This window comes from Trachymyrmex cornetzi, unplaced genomic scaffold, assembly GCF_001594075.2.
Source record: "Trachymyrmex cornetzi isolate Tcor2-1 unplaced genomic scaffold, Tcor1.1 scaffold16, whole genome shotgun sequence".
NCBI lineage: Eukaryota > Metazoa > Arthropoda > Insecta > Hymenoptera > Formicidae > Trachymyrmex > Trachymyrmex cornetzi.
The window spans coordinates 5,170,875-5,189,793 of record NW_017296201.1 but is presented as its reverse complement, the minus strand read 5'-3'; the positions used below and the strand labels follow the sequence as shown (position 1 = coordinate 5,189,793).

The 18,919-nt window shown below is 38.0% G+C and overlaps 2 protein-coding genes across 2 annotated transcripts in view; one reads left to right on the top strand and one right to left on the bottom strand.

The window, feature by feature from the left end:
- The window catches only part of LOC108758920 (virus-induced RNA 1), a 37,089-nt gene extending 31,825 nt beyond the window's left edge, over positions 1-5,264 (bottom strand). The window contains exon 1 of the mRNA XM_018504158.1: positions 5,013-5,264. Within this exon, the coding sequence (XP_018359660.1) occupies positions 5,013-5,091 (79 nt within the window). The 5' untranslated portion in view covers positions 5,092-5,264. The remainder of the gene's footprint in view (positions 1-5,012) is intronic.
- A 9,152-nt stretch (positions 5,265-14,416) lies between these two features.
- Positions 14,417-18,919, top strand: part of iav (transient receptor potential cation channel subfamily V iav) — a 29,235-nt gene continuing 24,732 nt past the window's right edge. The window contains exons 1-2 of the mRNA XM_018503800.1: positions 14,417-15,241; positions 15,796-16,021. Of these exons, the coding sequence (XP_018359302.1) occupies positions 14,417-15,241; positions 15,796-16,021 (1,051 nt within the window). The remainder of the gene's footprint in view (positions 15,242-15,795; positions 16,022-18,919) is intronic.

Sequence of the window (18,919 nt, the reverse complement as noted above, 5' to 3'; positions counted from 1 at the left end):
GTCAACGGGGTCAGGCTGTTCGCGACAGGAAAATAATATGAGTTGGTCATAATCCGCGGCAGCACTTCGCCTCCAGATACGGAGGTGCACAACAAACTAAGCTACAAGGACACTCCACGTATGGAGTCACGAGAGATACAGCGAAATAATGATACTCGGTAGAAATGTCTTCCGTCGTTTCTTTCCAATTTTTCTCAGCGAAATATAAAGTAAAGGTACCTATATGCTTACATTGTATAGATATGTCGTTTTTATCATTCCTCAGATAGAACACAAGTCAATGATATTAGAAGACTTTATCATGACTTCTCATTTGTCATTTATAAAAGACCTTACAAATGACAAGACTAGAATATTATGATAACCTTTAGTATCATTATAATTCCATCTTCTACCTCAGGAATAATAAAAATAATATAATTTAAAATAAACTTATAAATAATAAATAAGGACAAGATGACGTCCTAAGATATTATTAAGACCGTGTTTTACTATATGGAATGATAAAAACGATATACATATTTATATAATTTAAAGTGAACTTATAAATGATGATAAGGTCATGACATCCGTATGATATTATTATGACTTCTGTGTTCTACGTAAGTCATACATACAGCAGCAATAAGGACTGCCGCACACAAAATTCCGCAACAGTGATCGTAAGACATAAATTTAAGCCGATGAGCCAATCAGGATATTGCTTTAGATCTACAATCTACGTAATCTAACGGAAATGGAAATAACAGTAAACTTATCCATCTCACGATAAGGCGAATTTCATCCGGTTGAAACGCCTTATAGATAAGTTTACTTGATATTTCCGTTAGATTACGTAGATTTAAAGCAGTATCTTGATTGGCTCATCAGCTTAAGTTCACGTCTTAAGGTTACTGTTACAGAAATTTTGTCTGCGGCAGCCCTATAAAGCGACGTTTTGATGAGGTTGTGGTTTAATATAAAAATTATATAAATCAAGGGGAAAAAAGAATTTCTTAACAGCAAAAATAAGAGGCATAAAAGTATGCGATCAAGAGTACATTATTACTCTTTGCCCTGTAATCATTATTCTGCGCTATCGTGTACGCTGTACGTCATACATCCGCATTGTATGTATACTATGCGTGGACAGTATGATATATGCACGTGCACCGACCGGTGCAATTGCACGTGTAAAGCGAGCGGGTGAAAGGGAGGCCGACGACGCCGACGGGAGGCTCGTCGAACGCGATGCGGAACATAGGAAGAAGGAATGACATTACCGGATTGTGCAATAGATATGCGATGCTACGTGAATCAACTACTCGGAGACCGAACGAGGTGACGGAAGTAATTAGTCATGACTTTTTTCCCGCTGTAATTGGCGTCGTGCAGACTGAGAGTGATTTACGTGGCGCATTTTTATGCGAATGCGAATTAATTCGCGTGTGTAATATGATGATGACTCGCGCTATTGTACTGAATGAAAAAAAATAAATACTTATTAATAGATACAATCGCGATTGATGTAACGAGATGAAAGGCATGTTGGTACATCAGCATTATGAAAGCTTCGAGCGTGTAACATTGAGTAAAATTGATGAGCATTAACTCTCTGATTAAGGCGGCTTCAGATGACATGGTCAATGTACGTCAACATTAGTAAATATTAAACGCATACATATACACACATGACATGCATAATTATCCGTACGAATGTAGGTCAGTATTTAGCGAATGTACATAAAGTTGGCGTGCATTGTCCAAGCCACCTTTAAATATAAAATGGTATATCTAAGGTATTCATATAGTTCATATTTTTATTGTAAAACCGTTTTAAATAATGTATTAAAATGCTAATACGGCTTTGTGATTAACTTATGACATCCCGAAACTGTACTTAATACACGGTCTTAAATATAAAAACTAATTATGAATACTGATTTAAGTCTATACGTAATTTTATATAAAGTTATGACATTATCCGTGTCTATCTTATATAACTCTTTAATATATATAAATTGAATATAGTAACATATAATTAATTAGCAAGCATAAATATGTTTCCTTTTATTGCGTTTGAATTTTTATATAAAGTACAATTATTCGCACAAATGAACCGCAGAGTGGAGCAAAGAGCCCGCCGCGCTCGCAATGGTATACTAAACACGTCATGTTTGTTGCACGAAAGAGATTTACGATTGCAGGTGATTACGCAGGCTCGTCTTGAAGGCGACGCGCGATTACCGAACAGTAAGATTACCCAGCAGCGACGATTATGTATTCTTAATAGGATGAAGCGCAATCTGCTTATACACCGCCGTGACGAACTCTCGCGTTGTTGTTCGATGCTTACAAACTCGCCTAATATCTATCTATCCGGTTGCGGGACGAACGAAGCGCGAGGCTTCGTCACCACGATCGAAACTCACCGAAACTCGATTTTCGTAGCTGGTTGGCAAGTCGCCGTCCCGGGGAAGTCTCAAAAATTACATTATTATCCGGCTGTCACCCGACTGTCAGCGAGCGTAATGAGAGCAGACGTTCTCTCCTGCGGAGACCGCGTCTCGTAACGGCGAAATTCCGCGGCATGAAAACTGGCAGGTGCATCACGTTAGGAGAAACACCTCGCCGGAGGCGTCATACTTCTCACCCAAGTAATAACAGACGCTGTAACGTTCACTCATGACGAAAGAAATTTGATTGTACGATTGTACGCCGCCGCCTGCGTTGCCACGACCGGTCACTAATGATTCAACAATTACGAAAGTTCTCCTCCAAAGGCTGAACTATCGTCCACGCGTATTTCTCAGGTATCTTTTGCAACAATAATTAACAATCTGTAAGCTTCGATTGTTGTTTCACTCCGCTCAAAGTTATTTAGAGCGTACTATAATGACGCAATACGCGTGGCGTGTCACGATGCCTCTGGTTAAAATATTCGTATCGTTTGGTACTTCAACGAATATGCACAAAGTTCCGAGACTGTTTTACAAATGTTGCTCTCCGCAATAACGCGGCATGCATTTATGCATGTACAATTATTCGAATGCAAACTCGTTAATCTGTTTTAGACGCGGAGCTGCTCGCGTCGCAAAAATCATAAACGATATTTTTAAACAGATGCGAAAACGAACGTGCGTTCACATTCCTAAATGTACTGCACAAAAGTAACAAAGCCGAGGTAAAAGTTTATTATTAATATTGTATAAAAATTGTATAACAATTAAAATTCCATAAACAATAAATAATATTCATTTAAATAATTTAAATATCTGTCGTTTTTATTTAAAAGATTGTTGTACTCAATATTTGAAAAATTATTATATTAAAAATTGCTGTATTTAAAAATCAACATGTTAGATCGATGTTTAAACGATGATTATAACGTAAAACGTAATAATTCAATTCTCAACTCTAGTAAAGAAGAGTCTTAAGTTAGCGACAAAATTCGCAATTTGCCGAAAGTCAGATCGACTTATTTTTGTGAAGATTTCCGCATGGTTGAAAACGTTTCAGACACACAAATGTCGGCCCGAGAGATAAAGTTACATTAAAATCAAGAGGAATAAATTGGAGTTCGACGGGAATTCGCTCGGACAATTATCTTGGGGACGAAGCAGCTCCAATTAAACGAGCTTCCTGCAGTTCCCGTCTCGCAAAAACGGGTCCGATGCTAATTAGCAAAGTCTATGCTGGAAGTGAATTTCATATCGAGTTGTAATCGAGTAAACAACGGCCTTAAGTAGTTCGAGCGTGCTATCTGCTTCCACGATTTCTTCGTGACCTGACATTCAATCGCGATATTCGCCCGTCGGGGGCACCCGTCTCGCCTTATAACGACGCATAAATGTCGTGAACTGAATGCAAATAATCCCGAAGAATCGCTCAATGCAACGAACGGAGCTGCGATAAACGTCGGATGTATGGAAAATAAGCGTGAAAATGTAGATTGCGTTTTTTTATCACTTATTATTACGATTACAATCGTAATTACAATGCAAAATGAGTAAAAAGATTTGAATTTTCTTTATTTATTATATTCTCTCCTTTTTTGAAAAGATTCAATAATTCATTCGCGTAAAAACGTTTAAATTAATTTAATATATAAAATTAATATAATTCTGAGATTGTTTGGCATATAATATATCAGAATGCACTTATCTTATCTGGTTATTTAAAAAGGACAAGAAGTCAAATATAATAAATGTGTCAATGCGCAATCTGAATCTGCAGGCTAACTGAAATATTTGCTTATTCGGTTTACGAACGAAATGTGTTTGAAAATATTCACTATTAATTCGCTGTACGGTATTAAATTTAAATTCGTTTTTACCACATTCGACTTTTATTGATTCAACATAGCATTTTGAAACATATATAGCTGCGCCATTTCGTCCATGGAATCGAAAGAGCCGATTATAGCACAATAGAATATTCCATTACTTAACTTCAATAATCCGGTTTATAGTTATAAATAAACTACTTTGAGAGGATTACGAATGGCAGCTCTAAACCGTGGTTAAACGGCAATTCTAAATTAAGAGAGATTTATGTGTGTGTGACAGTATGTAATTATATCATTCCATAAAATATTTAATCAATGAAAATAACGGATAATTATGTCGATTACTATTTAATTCAAAAGTTGCAATTATAAAGCTAAGTTACAATCATAAAGAGTTGTCTTAAATCAGATTCAATTGTAACAAATGTATTTGCATTGAGTGATTATTAAACGAGAAAATACTTTGCTAAGGAGAATAATACAGAACGATTTCTTCGCGAGAACTCTTGAGACAAGAACTTAATTAAGAAATATAATCACGTACACCGCAATCAACACAAGGCTAAAAATTTATATCAGAAAGTTGACAGAAATTTTATAACGTATTTTAAATACGATAAACGCTGAAGTCAGCAGTAAATTTCTGACGACAGCTCGTCGCGCGTAAATTCAAACTTTATATCCGCGATGTACGAACAAGGGAAAAAAGCAATTCGTTAATTTAAAAGAATAATATCGCACTCACTTGGGGAACTGCGAGGGAAACTGCGTGTACAGGCGACGAAGCACGCCGCAACGAGAAGAACTTGTAGGAACGTTTTCATCCTGTCGTACACAGGGAACGTCGGCAACTAGTAAAACTGCCAAGGATCGCTTGCTACCTCGACGATGTCTCGATCGACACTAACCGATCCACCCGAACGGCGGCTGTCACATACGACTCGCGAAAGGATCAAGGTTACTCGCCAGACCGGACCGGATAGTGGAAAACACCGACGCTTTGCCCCGCGGCTTTTGTCCGCGCCGCGGCTATATGCGATCCCCCCGATCGCGGCTGCGCCAATCAGTGCCGATTGGTCGTCACGTGGTGAGCGTCACGTGACCGCGGCGCGCGATTTTGAGTCACGTCGCGACTTTTCTCGGTAAAGGCGATCTTTATAATTCAACACCGCCACCGGAATAATAAGTATAAAGTACGGCGTGCGCAAACAATCGTATCTTTGATTTTTACAGCGCTCGACGAGCAATTGCGCATATACCGATAATTATACAAGTACCAGACCGAGTACATAATACATGAGTAACACTCTTGTTCCGGGTAAACGCCGCGGACGTTATCGTGCCTGTCGTCAGCTTAGTTCGAAAAATCATTACTCACGAGACTTTCCAAGAAAAAAAAAAATCGAGAAGATAAATGGCGCGAATAACAGTTTTAAGTTTAGGCCGAGACGTTGAGAAATTGTGTAATCTTGATGAAAACGGGTCAGAGGAGGCGGCGGCGGCGGCTCGCTGCCTACCCACTGAGGATCCTTATCATACGCACGTGGTGTACGCGGTGGTGATACGCGTATACGCAACTGTATATACGTGCGTAATCGTGTGTGCGTACATCCTCTTGCGTGTGTATTATGTGCGGGTTATTATTATTATTATTATTACAGAAACCACACGGTGCAACGATGGCGGGCGAACTAGCGCAGCGGAACACGATAATTATCGTGCGTCTCACAACAAGCTTATGTGTACACGCGGGCCGCCTTACGCACACATCGGTGTACCGCTTGCCATGCTTGCGCGCTTTCGCGTAAGAAGTCTGTTACATGAACCGTCGAGAAACTTCGGAACCAGACCAGACTTGCCTGACGAGATGCTTAACCCTGAGACACGCGCACGAGCTACTTTTACAACCGCGAAGACGTGACAAATTACTTCGAATAATTGCTGCCGAGTTCCAGTATCACTACACTATAAATGTTAATCTTCAAGATTAATTCGCTTTTACAAATAAGAGATCGTTTTTAAAAGACTATATTCACATAATTCTCAAAACTTATTTTGAGATATGAAAATGCAAAGCAACAAAAATCTGTAATCACTTAATCATTAGTTTTAAAGATTACACTGAAAACTCATGTATGTAAAAAATTAAAAGTAGCTCTTCAAAATATATGTGTGATTGGTTTTCCGTTTAAAAGTATACACTATACTCAGGGCTGGGCAAAATACATCATCAAAGTATTTGAAATGCAAAATACAAAATATTGGCAATCTGAGTATTTTAATTACAAAATACAAAATACTTTCAATCTTTTGATTTTGAAATACAAAAATTTCAAAATTTTTTGTTTTAAATATAAAGTATTTTTTTTTTAGTATTTCAAGTACAAAATACGTCCAAAATTTGTATTTCAAATATAAAATGTTTTGTTTTTTAATACAAAATATGCAATATTAAAAAATTTTTTTATTTTAAATACAAAATACAATTTTTAATACAATATATTTCCAAATTTTTTTTGCATGCCCGGGACTTTCCCGACTAGTCGCGACTATGACAGTTACATTTCGTTACGCGCATTTCGTTTTCTGTCGTAACCCTAACGTTTCTGAATGCAGCCAGTAAGATCCGATTTCACAATATATGGTTACCTAAAGATTAAAAGTAACCAAGAAATTCATGAATAAATTTCATTGATGAATCTGTTGGTAACCTCTAATCTTTAAGTAACCATATATTGTGAAAATGGGTCTAAGTCTGTTCGCGTTGCTTCAAGGATTATTATCAAGGATCATTTTTGACATTTCAAATACAAAATATATTGAAATTGTATTTGAAATACAAAATACATCGTATGACCTTAAAATACAAAGTACAAAATACATTTTGTATTCTATTTGAAATACAATTTGTATTTCAAATGTGCCCAGCCCTGATTATACTGCATACAAAAAATATGTATTAGCCCTTTATGGTCAGTGTGAGTTAAAATGACCAGAGCATAAATCATCTCAAGAGGATTAGGCGAATACTGCATTTGAAAATATTATAAATTTAAAAAGTTATATTTTTTTAAGTAATAAAACTCATTTTTTCAAAGTTAACACGTTTACAATTTTTTTTATGTTAACCAGAATAACATTGTGTGGATTTTTTGAAGTGTAACCATAAAGTGTTAAACGTGTTATTTTTTTTACGGAACCTAATTATACATATATATTGTAGTCACTTTTTACACACTTAGATTTGTAGTGTAATCTTTGCTTTTACAAAGAAATTATTTCTAAAGAATACTTACAATTTTTAAAAATTATATTAAGATATGAAACGCAAAGCTGCACAAACCTTTTTTGCGAAAATCTATATTGAAAGGGTATACATACTCGAGAATATATTTGCGTTTCAAAGTTAATGTAAAGGTAAAATACGTTCAGAGTAAAAATTACGTCTTTTCAGTGCGGCGTTCCAGTATTCGCAAAAGCGACCTATAATTTTTCGTAGTTACATGTTGATAAAAGTAATTGTGCGGTGAAATTATATGCGATCGGACCTTGCGATTGGTTAAGTCAGGGCCACGTATTTACATAATCAAGTTATTTTCTAAGAGTAGTTGGAGAATCGTGTAATTCATATATTTTTTCATCGTCTCGAATAAGGTATAAGCTACGAACACGCACTCTTCGCTTCGTTACTTTGATAAATTTTCCATGCACGCTATTCACATATGTTCTGCGCAAAAACGTAGCAAAAATAGACACAAACGATACATTGTAATAGATAAATGTAGCATTATGCGACGTCTATTTTATCGTCTCTACGTATGAATTTAACTTTGCACCTATTATCGCTTTAGGCATTTCCGGGTATCGTATCGTGTATTGCGATAGCTGCTACATAAAAGGTATCGTCTAACGCTGAATCTCAAGTCACAGAAGTTAAAACAATAAACATATTAAATGAATGTAAAATCGCTGCCTTCGATAAATATAAAATTATATAATTATAATTATAATTAAATGAATTTAATTAAAAACCTAGTTTAGTTTAAAATTTTAATATGTCATTATTTTGATTCTTTTTGTCTAATACTGAGTTAGCAACGGAAGCTAAACTAATAAACATGTTAAACGGATTTATTGAAATCGTTGCCTTAGGTAAATAAAATTATATAAAATTTTAATTTTAATTTTAATTAAATTAATTAAAAGCATATTTTACAGTTCAAAATTTCAATTTGCCATACGTAGAATAATTTCGATTCTTTTTAGAAAAAAGGTATTTGAATAATTAAATGTTAAATATATGTTATAATTCTCCAAATGTAAATTAACGCTAAGCAATAATAGACCTTCGATTAGTCAGGCGATTTGAAACAATTGTTCTGTTTTTCTTTGATTCAGATTTCTTGGGAAGCGATTCTTGAAGCAGTCTTTATTTCATCATACTTTCTTATCTACTCATCGTAAGAAACAATTTTTTAACCGCGTCATCGAAATAAAATGAGACCTTGCTCATGCTGTAACTGCGTCAGCTATTGTTCGCCGGTGCGATTAGTCACAAATGGACAAATGTGCGATGCGTTAATAACAAGAGAGAAAAAGGGACATAGACACACAAAGAGAGAGAGAGAGAGATAGAGAGCTTGTGGGCCTGCCTGGGTCGAATGCCGTTAAGTCGTGCGTTCAGTGACCGCATCGACACACGGTGGCCTGCAAACAACAGACAGTTTGATTAAAAGTAATTGCGTATGTCCAATGTAACCAGGATTTGGACGAATTTTCGAATCGGTCGCGTCGCGCGCCGCATCGCGCCGTGTTCATTCACAGGCCGCTGGTAATTTCGCGAAAATGCATTTCACGGGTCGATTGCAATGTGGATCACGCTGTTGTTTTCGGCTTCGTGCCCGCTTCCTGCGAATCTTCCGGCCTGAGCGTACCAGCCGCTATAATTTATGATGCGGAAGAGCCGGTATAATGGCCGCGTGCAAGCCGAAGGCGACTGCTCTCGTCGTCGTGGACTCCTGCCACTATAAAGCGCGCGAGCAATCGGCTAAATGTATTTAACGGCGCGTCGCAAGACACAGCGTGTGCATAATTTAAATTCCACATTCAGTTTCCTATATTTCGAGCGGATTCGCCGGATTCACGAACACCGAATTCTATAGAAAGTTTTGCACATCGCGTCAACATTTGTCAGCGTTTTAATTATAAAGAAGACGTCACTTATAACATGACAGTAACAAGTCTGATACGATAATGCTTTTCAGATTATCCGAAAAGTTGACGTAGAAACATTTATTATTGCATATTTAATGACCTTACCATGCTATGATTACCGTATTTTCTTTAATAATTTAACGACAAATATCGTTAATGCGATACGGAGATATCGCTATTGTATTTTATTCGCTGTACTTGTGTGTGTCTCATTAAAATATAGCCTTTAGCAATTTTCGTAAAGAAGAGAAGATATATTAGCTATGCATGTCATGATAAAATTTTATGATATTTTTTCATTTAATCTTTAAATCACTTTGACTTGTTAGTTTTCAATTGTAATCCGTATCTTTATTACGTAAACATTTTTATTAATTATTCTGCACGCTTTTCGTTGTCGATATTGTACAAATATGGCAAGAATTGCCGCAGGTATGAGTTAAAAAAAAATCGCTGTTTGCGCTTGCTGGCAGTACATCGTATGAAGATCTCAAGCTGTGAATATATTAACGTGTTTTTATTTCTCTTCGAGATTGCATCTTGATTTTGAAATGTAAATGAGAATATCTCTCTGCGTCGTCGATCTATCTTTACATAATGTAAATTATTCTCTCTCTCTCTCTCTCTCTCTCTCTCTCTCTCTCTCTCTCTCTCACACAGAAATAGCTAAAAGATATTTGCGAATTTCCAATAAGTAGCGACGTAACTTTTTACTACGATAAATACGTAGTTATTTGTCTAGAACGACACGTACTTCGACGTTAAGAGATAAGAGCATTGTAGGGGAGACCGGAGTTAATAGACTCATTTTTCAGTTTCGCATTAAGAGACTTATCGAAAAAATGAATTCTACACCAGTTACTACATACATTTGACTACCTAATAATATTTTAATAATAAGGGGAAACTGATAACTAATATGAAAAAAAATGCATTTTTCTAATAAGATGTTGGCAGTCGCTGCTGCGTGCTCAGACACGTTTACGCGTGTCTCGCGTGTTTTGTTTTTAATGTAGCCTCGATTATCCTACTTACCCCTATAGTCAACTGACCCCGGCTCCCCTATTTGTAAAAATTACTATACGCCGCGCCGGACAAAAATATGGTGAACATCTTCGTAGTCTATAAATACATACACTAATTTACTTTAATTTTAAATTATTGTTTACTTGTGCATAAAGCAATCAAGTGTTTTACAAACTGTTACGGGGATATTTTTGCAAAATGACACTAGTTTTGAAAAGGTAATGAGAATTTTTCTGTCGTTATCTGCTATATATTCGTAATCTGACAAACGCATTAGCTCGTTAAGCGCAAGCGATTAAACTTTAGTAATTCCCCTTTGAAAAGCTCGAGACTAAGTCGATTAAGGGTAACTAGCATCGTATACAAAACTTTCTGTATAAAATATAGAAAGTAATGCGACAATGGATCATCATTAAGAAATGTAAGACTGCAAAAAGTATATGTATACAATAATGTTGAAGTGTTTTGTAACGAAATTAAAAATACAATTGTTACTTATCGCTCGAATGAAATACATCCTCTCGATAACATGTGCACATTAAAGTCATATTTGAACAATGTTAACCTCATAATACTCATATTATCTCTCGTCATATTTACTCCCTTAAAGTCGTATTAGCTTTTCCGCGGACACAGGTGGAGGGACGAGACATCGGCGAATGAGTCAGTGACAAATAAGTGATCCCAGTCAAGACTGGTACCAGTTAGACCGACGTACGACGCAGATGTTGAGTCATCCGTGCTAGAAATATCGTAATTGCCTCGTCCGTACACGTATATAGGTGCATTTCCCGCCGTCGCATCGTATATTCACAGATAGCGATGACGCGTCCGGTATATTATATTTCTCGTCGGCGGTTTTTGCGTTTTTCATTTGTTCTTCCTTCTTCAAGCTAATGATCTAAGTTTCCTGTTGAATTTGCATGTGATACTTACGTCAGAAGAGAGAGAGAGAGAGAGAGAGAGAGAGAGAGAGAGAGAGCGTGAATAAACCAATTCTTTTTTAAATATAATTAAATAAGAGAAATCCGATATTCAGTTCGGATTTCATTCAAAACAGATCTTAGTGCTTAAATATTTCTGTATTTTCTGAATATATCTGAATTCTGATTTTATGAATATTTCTGAAATTATTCAGATTTAAGACTTATTTAACATTAGATTATTAATATTCTCATATAAAATGCTTATTAGCATCAAAAATTAACAAATTGCTTGTCAATTTAGTGAGTGATATTTCTGCTCATGATTGCGTTTTAAGACCGAAAAGAATTTTGGCGCGTGGTTTGCAGAATCAGATATGTACATAAATTTACACAGAAATATTTAAGCATTAAGATTCGCATACGAATTCGTATCATATTTTTTAAAAATATATTACAAAAAGTAATGCGATCAAATATACGCGGCTCACGAATAAATTACGCAGTCGTGGCCGTAACTTTGCGTCAATTCGACATTTGACGATAATCCTCTCGTTCATATTTGTATACATATATATAGATATTGAATATATTACGGAGTCTCTCGCGTTTGTCAAACCAGCGTGACAGTTTGCGGGAATACATTTTATTGTATATATTACGGCGTCAGATACCAGCAAACGTTATCTCTTTCCCTAGATTCTACCGCGCCTGTGTAAATTTGGAAGTTTATCACGTTGGGCAAACTCACGGTATTGTTGCGGTCGCTCGGCAACGAACAGAAAAAAAGTGAGTTTGCATATCGAATTGCATAAACAATGTATTAATTGAAAGGGCTGGTGAATGAAAGCGCATGGTTTAACAATATTTTCAAAAATATTTTAATCCCCGGAAACAGTTACGCACATTTCGCCGATATAATGGGGAAAAAATCTTTTTTAGGCTAACAAATATTCGGAATAAAAAGGACAGCAAAGAATAAACAATATACATAGCATTTATCTAAAGATAAAATAATAATAAAAAGAATCGAAAATATTATCAGAAAAGCAATTATTTGCAACGTTCTACAAAAATATTTTCATTGTTATATAGCATTAAGGTTTCCGATTGCAAACTAGTTTAACCCTTGCGATTAATCGTACTATTTCAGCTAATGAATATACATTAATATATACGTCAGCAAAGTGTGTGTCATTAATAAATATGTTAATATAATGAATATAATGAATATATTAACTTTACTCCCGAGATTAACTAAACTTCCGCAAGAATTTCGCAACTCCATTCAGACACTTGCCTTGGATTCTCCAATTGCGAAAGCGTTAAACGTCCGCACTCGCAAAATGTCTACTTACTTAAGCACTTACTTCTGCATATGAATAAGATATTCGTGTGACAGAATATAATACATATCATCTGTAGTTCCGCATCCATTCACTGTTACACCACACACATCGATTCGATCCATCCGGCGACGCTCGTCGGTGAAACGTCGAATTGAAAAAGAGTGTTTTTTTTTTCGCAGTTATCCGGAGGATGACGAGGCATCAATTTACAATAGCGTGACCGTGCTGTATAATACATTGGCTATACCATTCACCAAACGAGGACAACGACGATTTGTCCGCGGCGATGAAATACCCGTCATATAGAAAGTCATGCCTCGTTATGCGGAATCGTTTAATTTCTCGCGAGAGAATAAAAAAGAATTTATCCTTAAAAAATAAACGAACAGCTTTTCACGCCCGAGTCAATAGCGGGCGCGTGTTTGTATCGTTTAAGCTTGAGATACCGTAATCTCTCCTCGATAGCTTAGTATTTTGTACGGTATCGACGCGTGATACTAATTCTAGACGCACGCAACGCAATAATATACGTATTATTGCAGTGTTCCAATTCGATGAGAATGGAATGTTCGCTGCGTTTCGGTTAAATACGAATGCACTTCAAACAGAGATGCACGTCGCGCGTAATTCTGTTTTATTCGGACTTGGGGGGATGGGAAATTGATTTCAACATTCCCGTCGTAAATATGGATGTAATGAAGCGCGAAACCAGGTCCCGGTGCGAACGGCTGCATACGAAATAACGAAAAAAATGCAATTAATATTTTTATGTCGATTAAATTAATAAAAACGGACTATAACGTACCGAGATTGTTAATATCGTTCATTTATCTAATTATACTCCATTTCACAGTAGTAAATCTAACTTTTGTCGTAACCCATAATTATAACAGCATTTTTCGTATATTATTTATACCTCATACTTCTTTTCGTATCCTTATTTTCACGCGATAGTGCATTCGTCCTTGCAGTCGGTCTTGAGAAACATTTGCGCATGTATGCAGCCGCTGGAAAGTGTGTTAAGGTCGGGCGATCGACATACGGGTTACCAGTAAGTCATGGTCTTCGCTACTTTGCCGAATTGCGCGATCGAGAACCGGATCGGTTGAAATTATGCTTTAAAATTAGTTCGTGTTATACGTCACGCTCTAAATCATCGTTTCTAAATTGACGTTTCACATGTTCACCTTCCAGCGGCGTGTCTTTGATAAATTTGTATCCGTAAAAATGCTCCCAATTTTCAGGGCAGAGTGGTGGTGGTGGTGGTGGTAGTGGTGACCCTGTCGTGTTCGTCTGCACCAGGTACCGCTTATGGATCGGCTGGTTGCTATAGCACAAATACCAGCACTCTCGCTCTCTCTCTACCTGCGCCACCCTCTTGTCGGGGGGTAAGAGAATCTCGAGTGTTATATCAATGGAGTCGGTCGCGAGTAGCCGTACGACGAAGTGGTTTTTCGCTTTATCTCAACGGAAATGGCGCGCTGCTCGACCTTGAGAACGTCTGAAGACACTCGAGAGGAATTCCGTTCGGGTGACGTTGGCTGATGAACAATCGAGAAAAATCAAGCTCGAACGGTGGTGCGGCAGTGCGGAGCTTTCGGTGTTCTTCCCAACCGACAGCGAAGGGATATGTCTGAATGGGTGGTGTTTGCTCGTGCCGCGTTGGTCGCAACAGCCAGGTCAACGCCGGTTCGATCCTCGACCGCGTGATCAGCCAGGCAAGCAACGAGGACCAGTGTTTATTGTATCGATTGGCGAACTACAAGAAGGGCGGCGAGCTAATCGAGGCGTACAATCAAGGCGGTCAGCCGGAGGTGGAGAAGCTGATCCGCGAGCAATTCGGTATCCTGATGTATATGGATGGCAAAGGCCAGATAATCAATCGTGCCGAGTATCTGCGTTGGAAATTTCGTGACCTCGAGCAAGTCGTGTTGCCGATCGAGGCCTCGCTGTCGCGTTTTGATCCACTAGCGCAGTGGAATGATCATGAGGCCTGCTGGCAGATGCAGTACAGAGGCTCGCTGGGCGAGACCTTGTTGCATGTTCTTATCATATGTGACACGCGGATGCATACTAGAGTAGCGCGCATACTGCTCAAGTGTTTTCCGCGACTAGCCATCGACGTCGTCGAGGGCGAAGAGTATCTGGGTGCGAGTGCTCTTCATCTGGCGATCGCCTACGCGAACAACGAGCTCGTGCAGGAGCTAATCGAGGCGGGCGCGATTATCTCGCAGCGGGCCATCGGTAGCTTCTTCCTACCGCGAGATCAGCAAAGGATGAATCCCGCCAGAAATACCGATTACGAGGGTCTCGCGTATCTGGGAGAGTACCCCCTCGCCTGGGCCGCCTGCTGCGCTAATGAGAGCGTCTACAACCTGCTGCTTGATTCCGGCGCAGACCCTGACGAGCAGGATACTTTTGGAAATATGATTTTGCACATGGTCGTAGTTGGTGACAAATTGGTGCGTATTGACCTAAACGTAAAGACTAGACTTGAGAAATCTCCGATGATTTTTCGATAATTATCTCTTGTTTTTTTAAATTTGGTTTTTTTTCTATGTAACATCTCAGTTAACACTAAAAGTACCATAAACAGTTATTATTAACCGTTTATATTTTTTATATTAATATTATATCTTATATGCGAAAGACATAAGATTCTAAAAATTTTTGACTATTCAAGATTACGTCTTTTATTTGACTTTCGTCATTTTCTTTACTTTCATAATTTATTCACTTGATTTGTTTAGTAAATAAGAAACTTTGGTACACTTCTAGTGTCAAACAAATGTTACTGCAGTAAAAGTGCAATATTTTTAAATAGATTTTATTACCGTTATTTTACTTATTATTTTTAAACCTCTTTAGAGATTGACATTTTTTCTAATTTTACTTATGTCATCCATACATTTTTTTTTATTTCGTCCCGAGATAGTAAAACACGGATATTGACATTTCTGCCAACATGGTCCACCGTTCCAAAACGACTCGCGTAGAGAACTGTTATTTGACGTAGGACATGTTCGGCTACGCATTGCGACATCCAAAGCTTCCTGCTCGCAATGGAATCGTGAATGCCGCGGGCCTGACCCCGTTGACACTCGCCTGCCAGCTGGGGCGTGCCGAGGTCTTCCGTGAGATGTTGGAGCTGTCCGCGCGGGAGTTTTGGCGTTACAGTAATATCACTTGCTCGGCGTACCCTCTCAATGCTCTCGACACGCTGTTGCCCGATGGCAGAACAAGTACGTCGTAAAGCTAATCGAATTACGCCAATCCGGCTCTATGAGAATCGTTGCCTACGATCCACCGAATCATGCGTCAAGTAGTAGACCCTTACTTTGTCGCATGTTCCTGAGTTAATTGGGACGAGTCAAGGCTGAAATGTTCCTAAATAATAGTAGCACCGTAGTGACACTGCAGTGCAAAGGAGAGATTCTCGTTAATTCTTTTATGTTATTTTTGTATATTTTTTGTATCATGTTATAGTTTAAATCTTCTACTGTTGTTCTTTTCTATTATTTTTCGGTTTTTATTTTTATTATTTTCTGTTATTTCTTCGATATCTTTATTTTGTAAATTTAGTTCTTAATATTTTTTTATATTTTTGTTGTCAATTATGTATTGTTTTTAGCGCTTAAGAGGATGCAATCCTAAACTGCTTAATAAATAATAATATTTGTCTTTTTATTACTAAAAAAATCAAGGTTTGTGTCTTAATTATAAGAATAATCAAATCATTCTTATACATGTATACTTAGTATTTTAAAAGAAATATTTGATTTAATTGAAATCTTCAGTTTTATAAAATTTTTCTTCAGTTCCTCTAGTCTCAAGAAATATTTAAGTAATATTTTTAGTAGTGTACTATTTAGAAATTTATCTTACTTTTGATTTCTGCTGTTTATAATTCACCCCTCTTTTTAACATTTTTCGTTCATTGTATTTTTAAAAGGAGATTTTGCTCTCATATATAAAATAAAGTGCTTTAATTTCACTTTACTCTCTACGCTATCCTATTCTTTTCTCTTGCTTCTTTTTTTAAATTTGAATATTATAACGTACCGCGGGAATACAGTGTATTCTTGGGAACGTCTTTGAAATATTCGGAAAATTATTCCGCGTTGAATTTTTTTGTGCTGCATCATATGCGCAACTTATGTAAAATTGTTCTCACGGTTTTCAACGGCTTACCCCCGTGTAAAGTGTCCCAACAAGAAGAAGGTGACAATAGAACAAAAATTGCGACACGAGTGTAGATGACAGGAGAAGAAAAAGGAAAGAAGAACGAGAGAGAGAGAAAAAAAGGACCAATATAGCGAAAACAAGAAGGGACTATCTTTCCCCGTAAAATTGGATACAAGGACAAAATCGAGAATAAAATCGGGTTGCGAAGTTTCCGAGAGAAAAAAAAAAATTTCACAAAGTTTTCCTACATCGAACGTAGCACAGGCGGATAGTAAACCATACTGCCAACAACTTCGCCCAACATGCGAATAACATGCCACTCTCCGGTAAAAAGTAGCTGATATTGGCTCGTTATCGTCGCCACTCTTACCATCGTTATCGATATTATTTCCCTGCCTTTAACGGTAATTTAGAATCGAAGTCGATTTTTCATTTAATTGGTATCCGACGAGATAAATGAAACCGTTCCGGGAAGCGCGATGCAAACTGCAGCGACGTAATTTGATGCCAATGATTTATGCACGGTACATTTAATTTTATGTATACAGCAAATTTTATTTAAAAATTTCTGCATTATTAATGTGTTTCCGTTTTGAGTGCCGGATACAAGTTTATTTTATCAAAGTAATTAGTGACAATCAATGACAATACAATCTAAAGATAATTCGAAAGAGAGACAGAGAGAGAGAGAGAGAGAGAGAGAGAGATATCTCGTACGAAACTTTAAGTATTAAATCAAACTTTACTATAGAATACAATCCTAAAGTTTACAACGTAGATCTCAAATTAATTCGATTTAACAAAGTAACTGATCTTTGAAATGCTATAAAGAATTGTCAACGAATGCCTGTCCAGATTCGACTGTGAACCAGTTATAGTGATATCCCCATAGAAGTGTTCTGTCCAGATAGACGATGCAATTCAATTTTACCTTCCCATTTGTCATGTCACCAAATTTTCCAACAAAGAACCGCAGGAAACAGGGGAGGGGTAAAGTTTCGGCATGCTGCCGTTCGCATTTTAAGAGGACCGTCAGTCGAACTTGCGTGAAATTGTATCGAAGTTTGGGACCAGGAAGCGTTGTCGAGAAATAGATGCGTTCGTCGTTACCTGCTTCAGGTTTTCCCTGGATTGTTCGCGAGTAGGAGTACCGCGAAGCGCGACGCGGATGCCTGGGAGCGTGGTGGGTCGTAGGAGATGCAATTACGGGCATTTAACGAAGTTTCGAGATTAGCCGCGGACCCGACGCGGTGCGGCGCGGTGCGGCGCGTCGGAGCTTGCGTTTCATTTAGTTTCGGAATCCATTATCCCTTCGATCCTTCCTAGCCACCGCCTATATCTATCCCCTCGTAGCTAGCATGGGTGTCTCCACTAAGGCACGAGCGTCGACCGATTTCGCAAAGGGTGGCGGTGTCGCATCGTCGGCGGGGGTGCCCGGATGGAGGAAAGTAACCGCGATGGCGAGAGGACAGTACTATATCGAGGCGAACCGAACTTTCGGTACGTCTCTCCTACGGGCACGCTTAATTACTCCAAACCAAGGTTAGAGTGAAAGAGCAAGGGAAGAGAAAGAGAGCGAGCGAGCGAGAGGAGAGAGAGAGAGAGAGAGAGAGAGAGAGAGAGAGAGGGAGAGAGACAGTCGAAGGATGAGAGTTGGACGATGATGGCGGTTGGCCAAAAGAGCCTCGTTGACGGCGGTCAAAGGTCGAGCTTTCAGCGGAAAAGCCATTTCCCTCGTCTCGGCCCTGCCGACGTTTTTTCCCGTTTTAATCCGAGGGCTACGCAACGTTCGCGGAAAATGTTAGTTTTCGTAACTTCCGATATCATCGCCGCACTAGAAATTGACTGTAACTCTGAGACAACTCGCGCGCAATCAACGCCGTCATTTTTCGTGAGTTAATTAAGAACAATTCTGTTAGGAACACAGATACGTAAAAGTATAAGCGTGGCGTTTG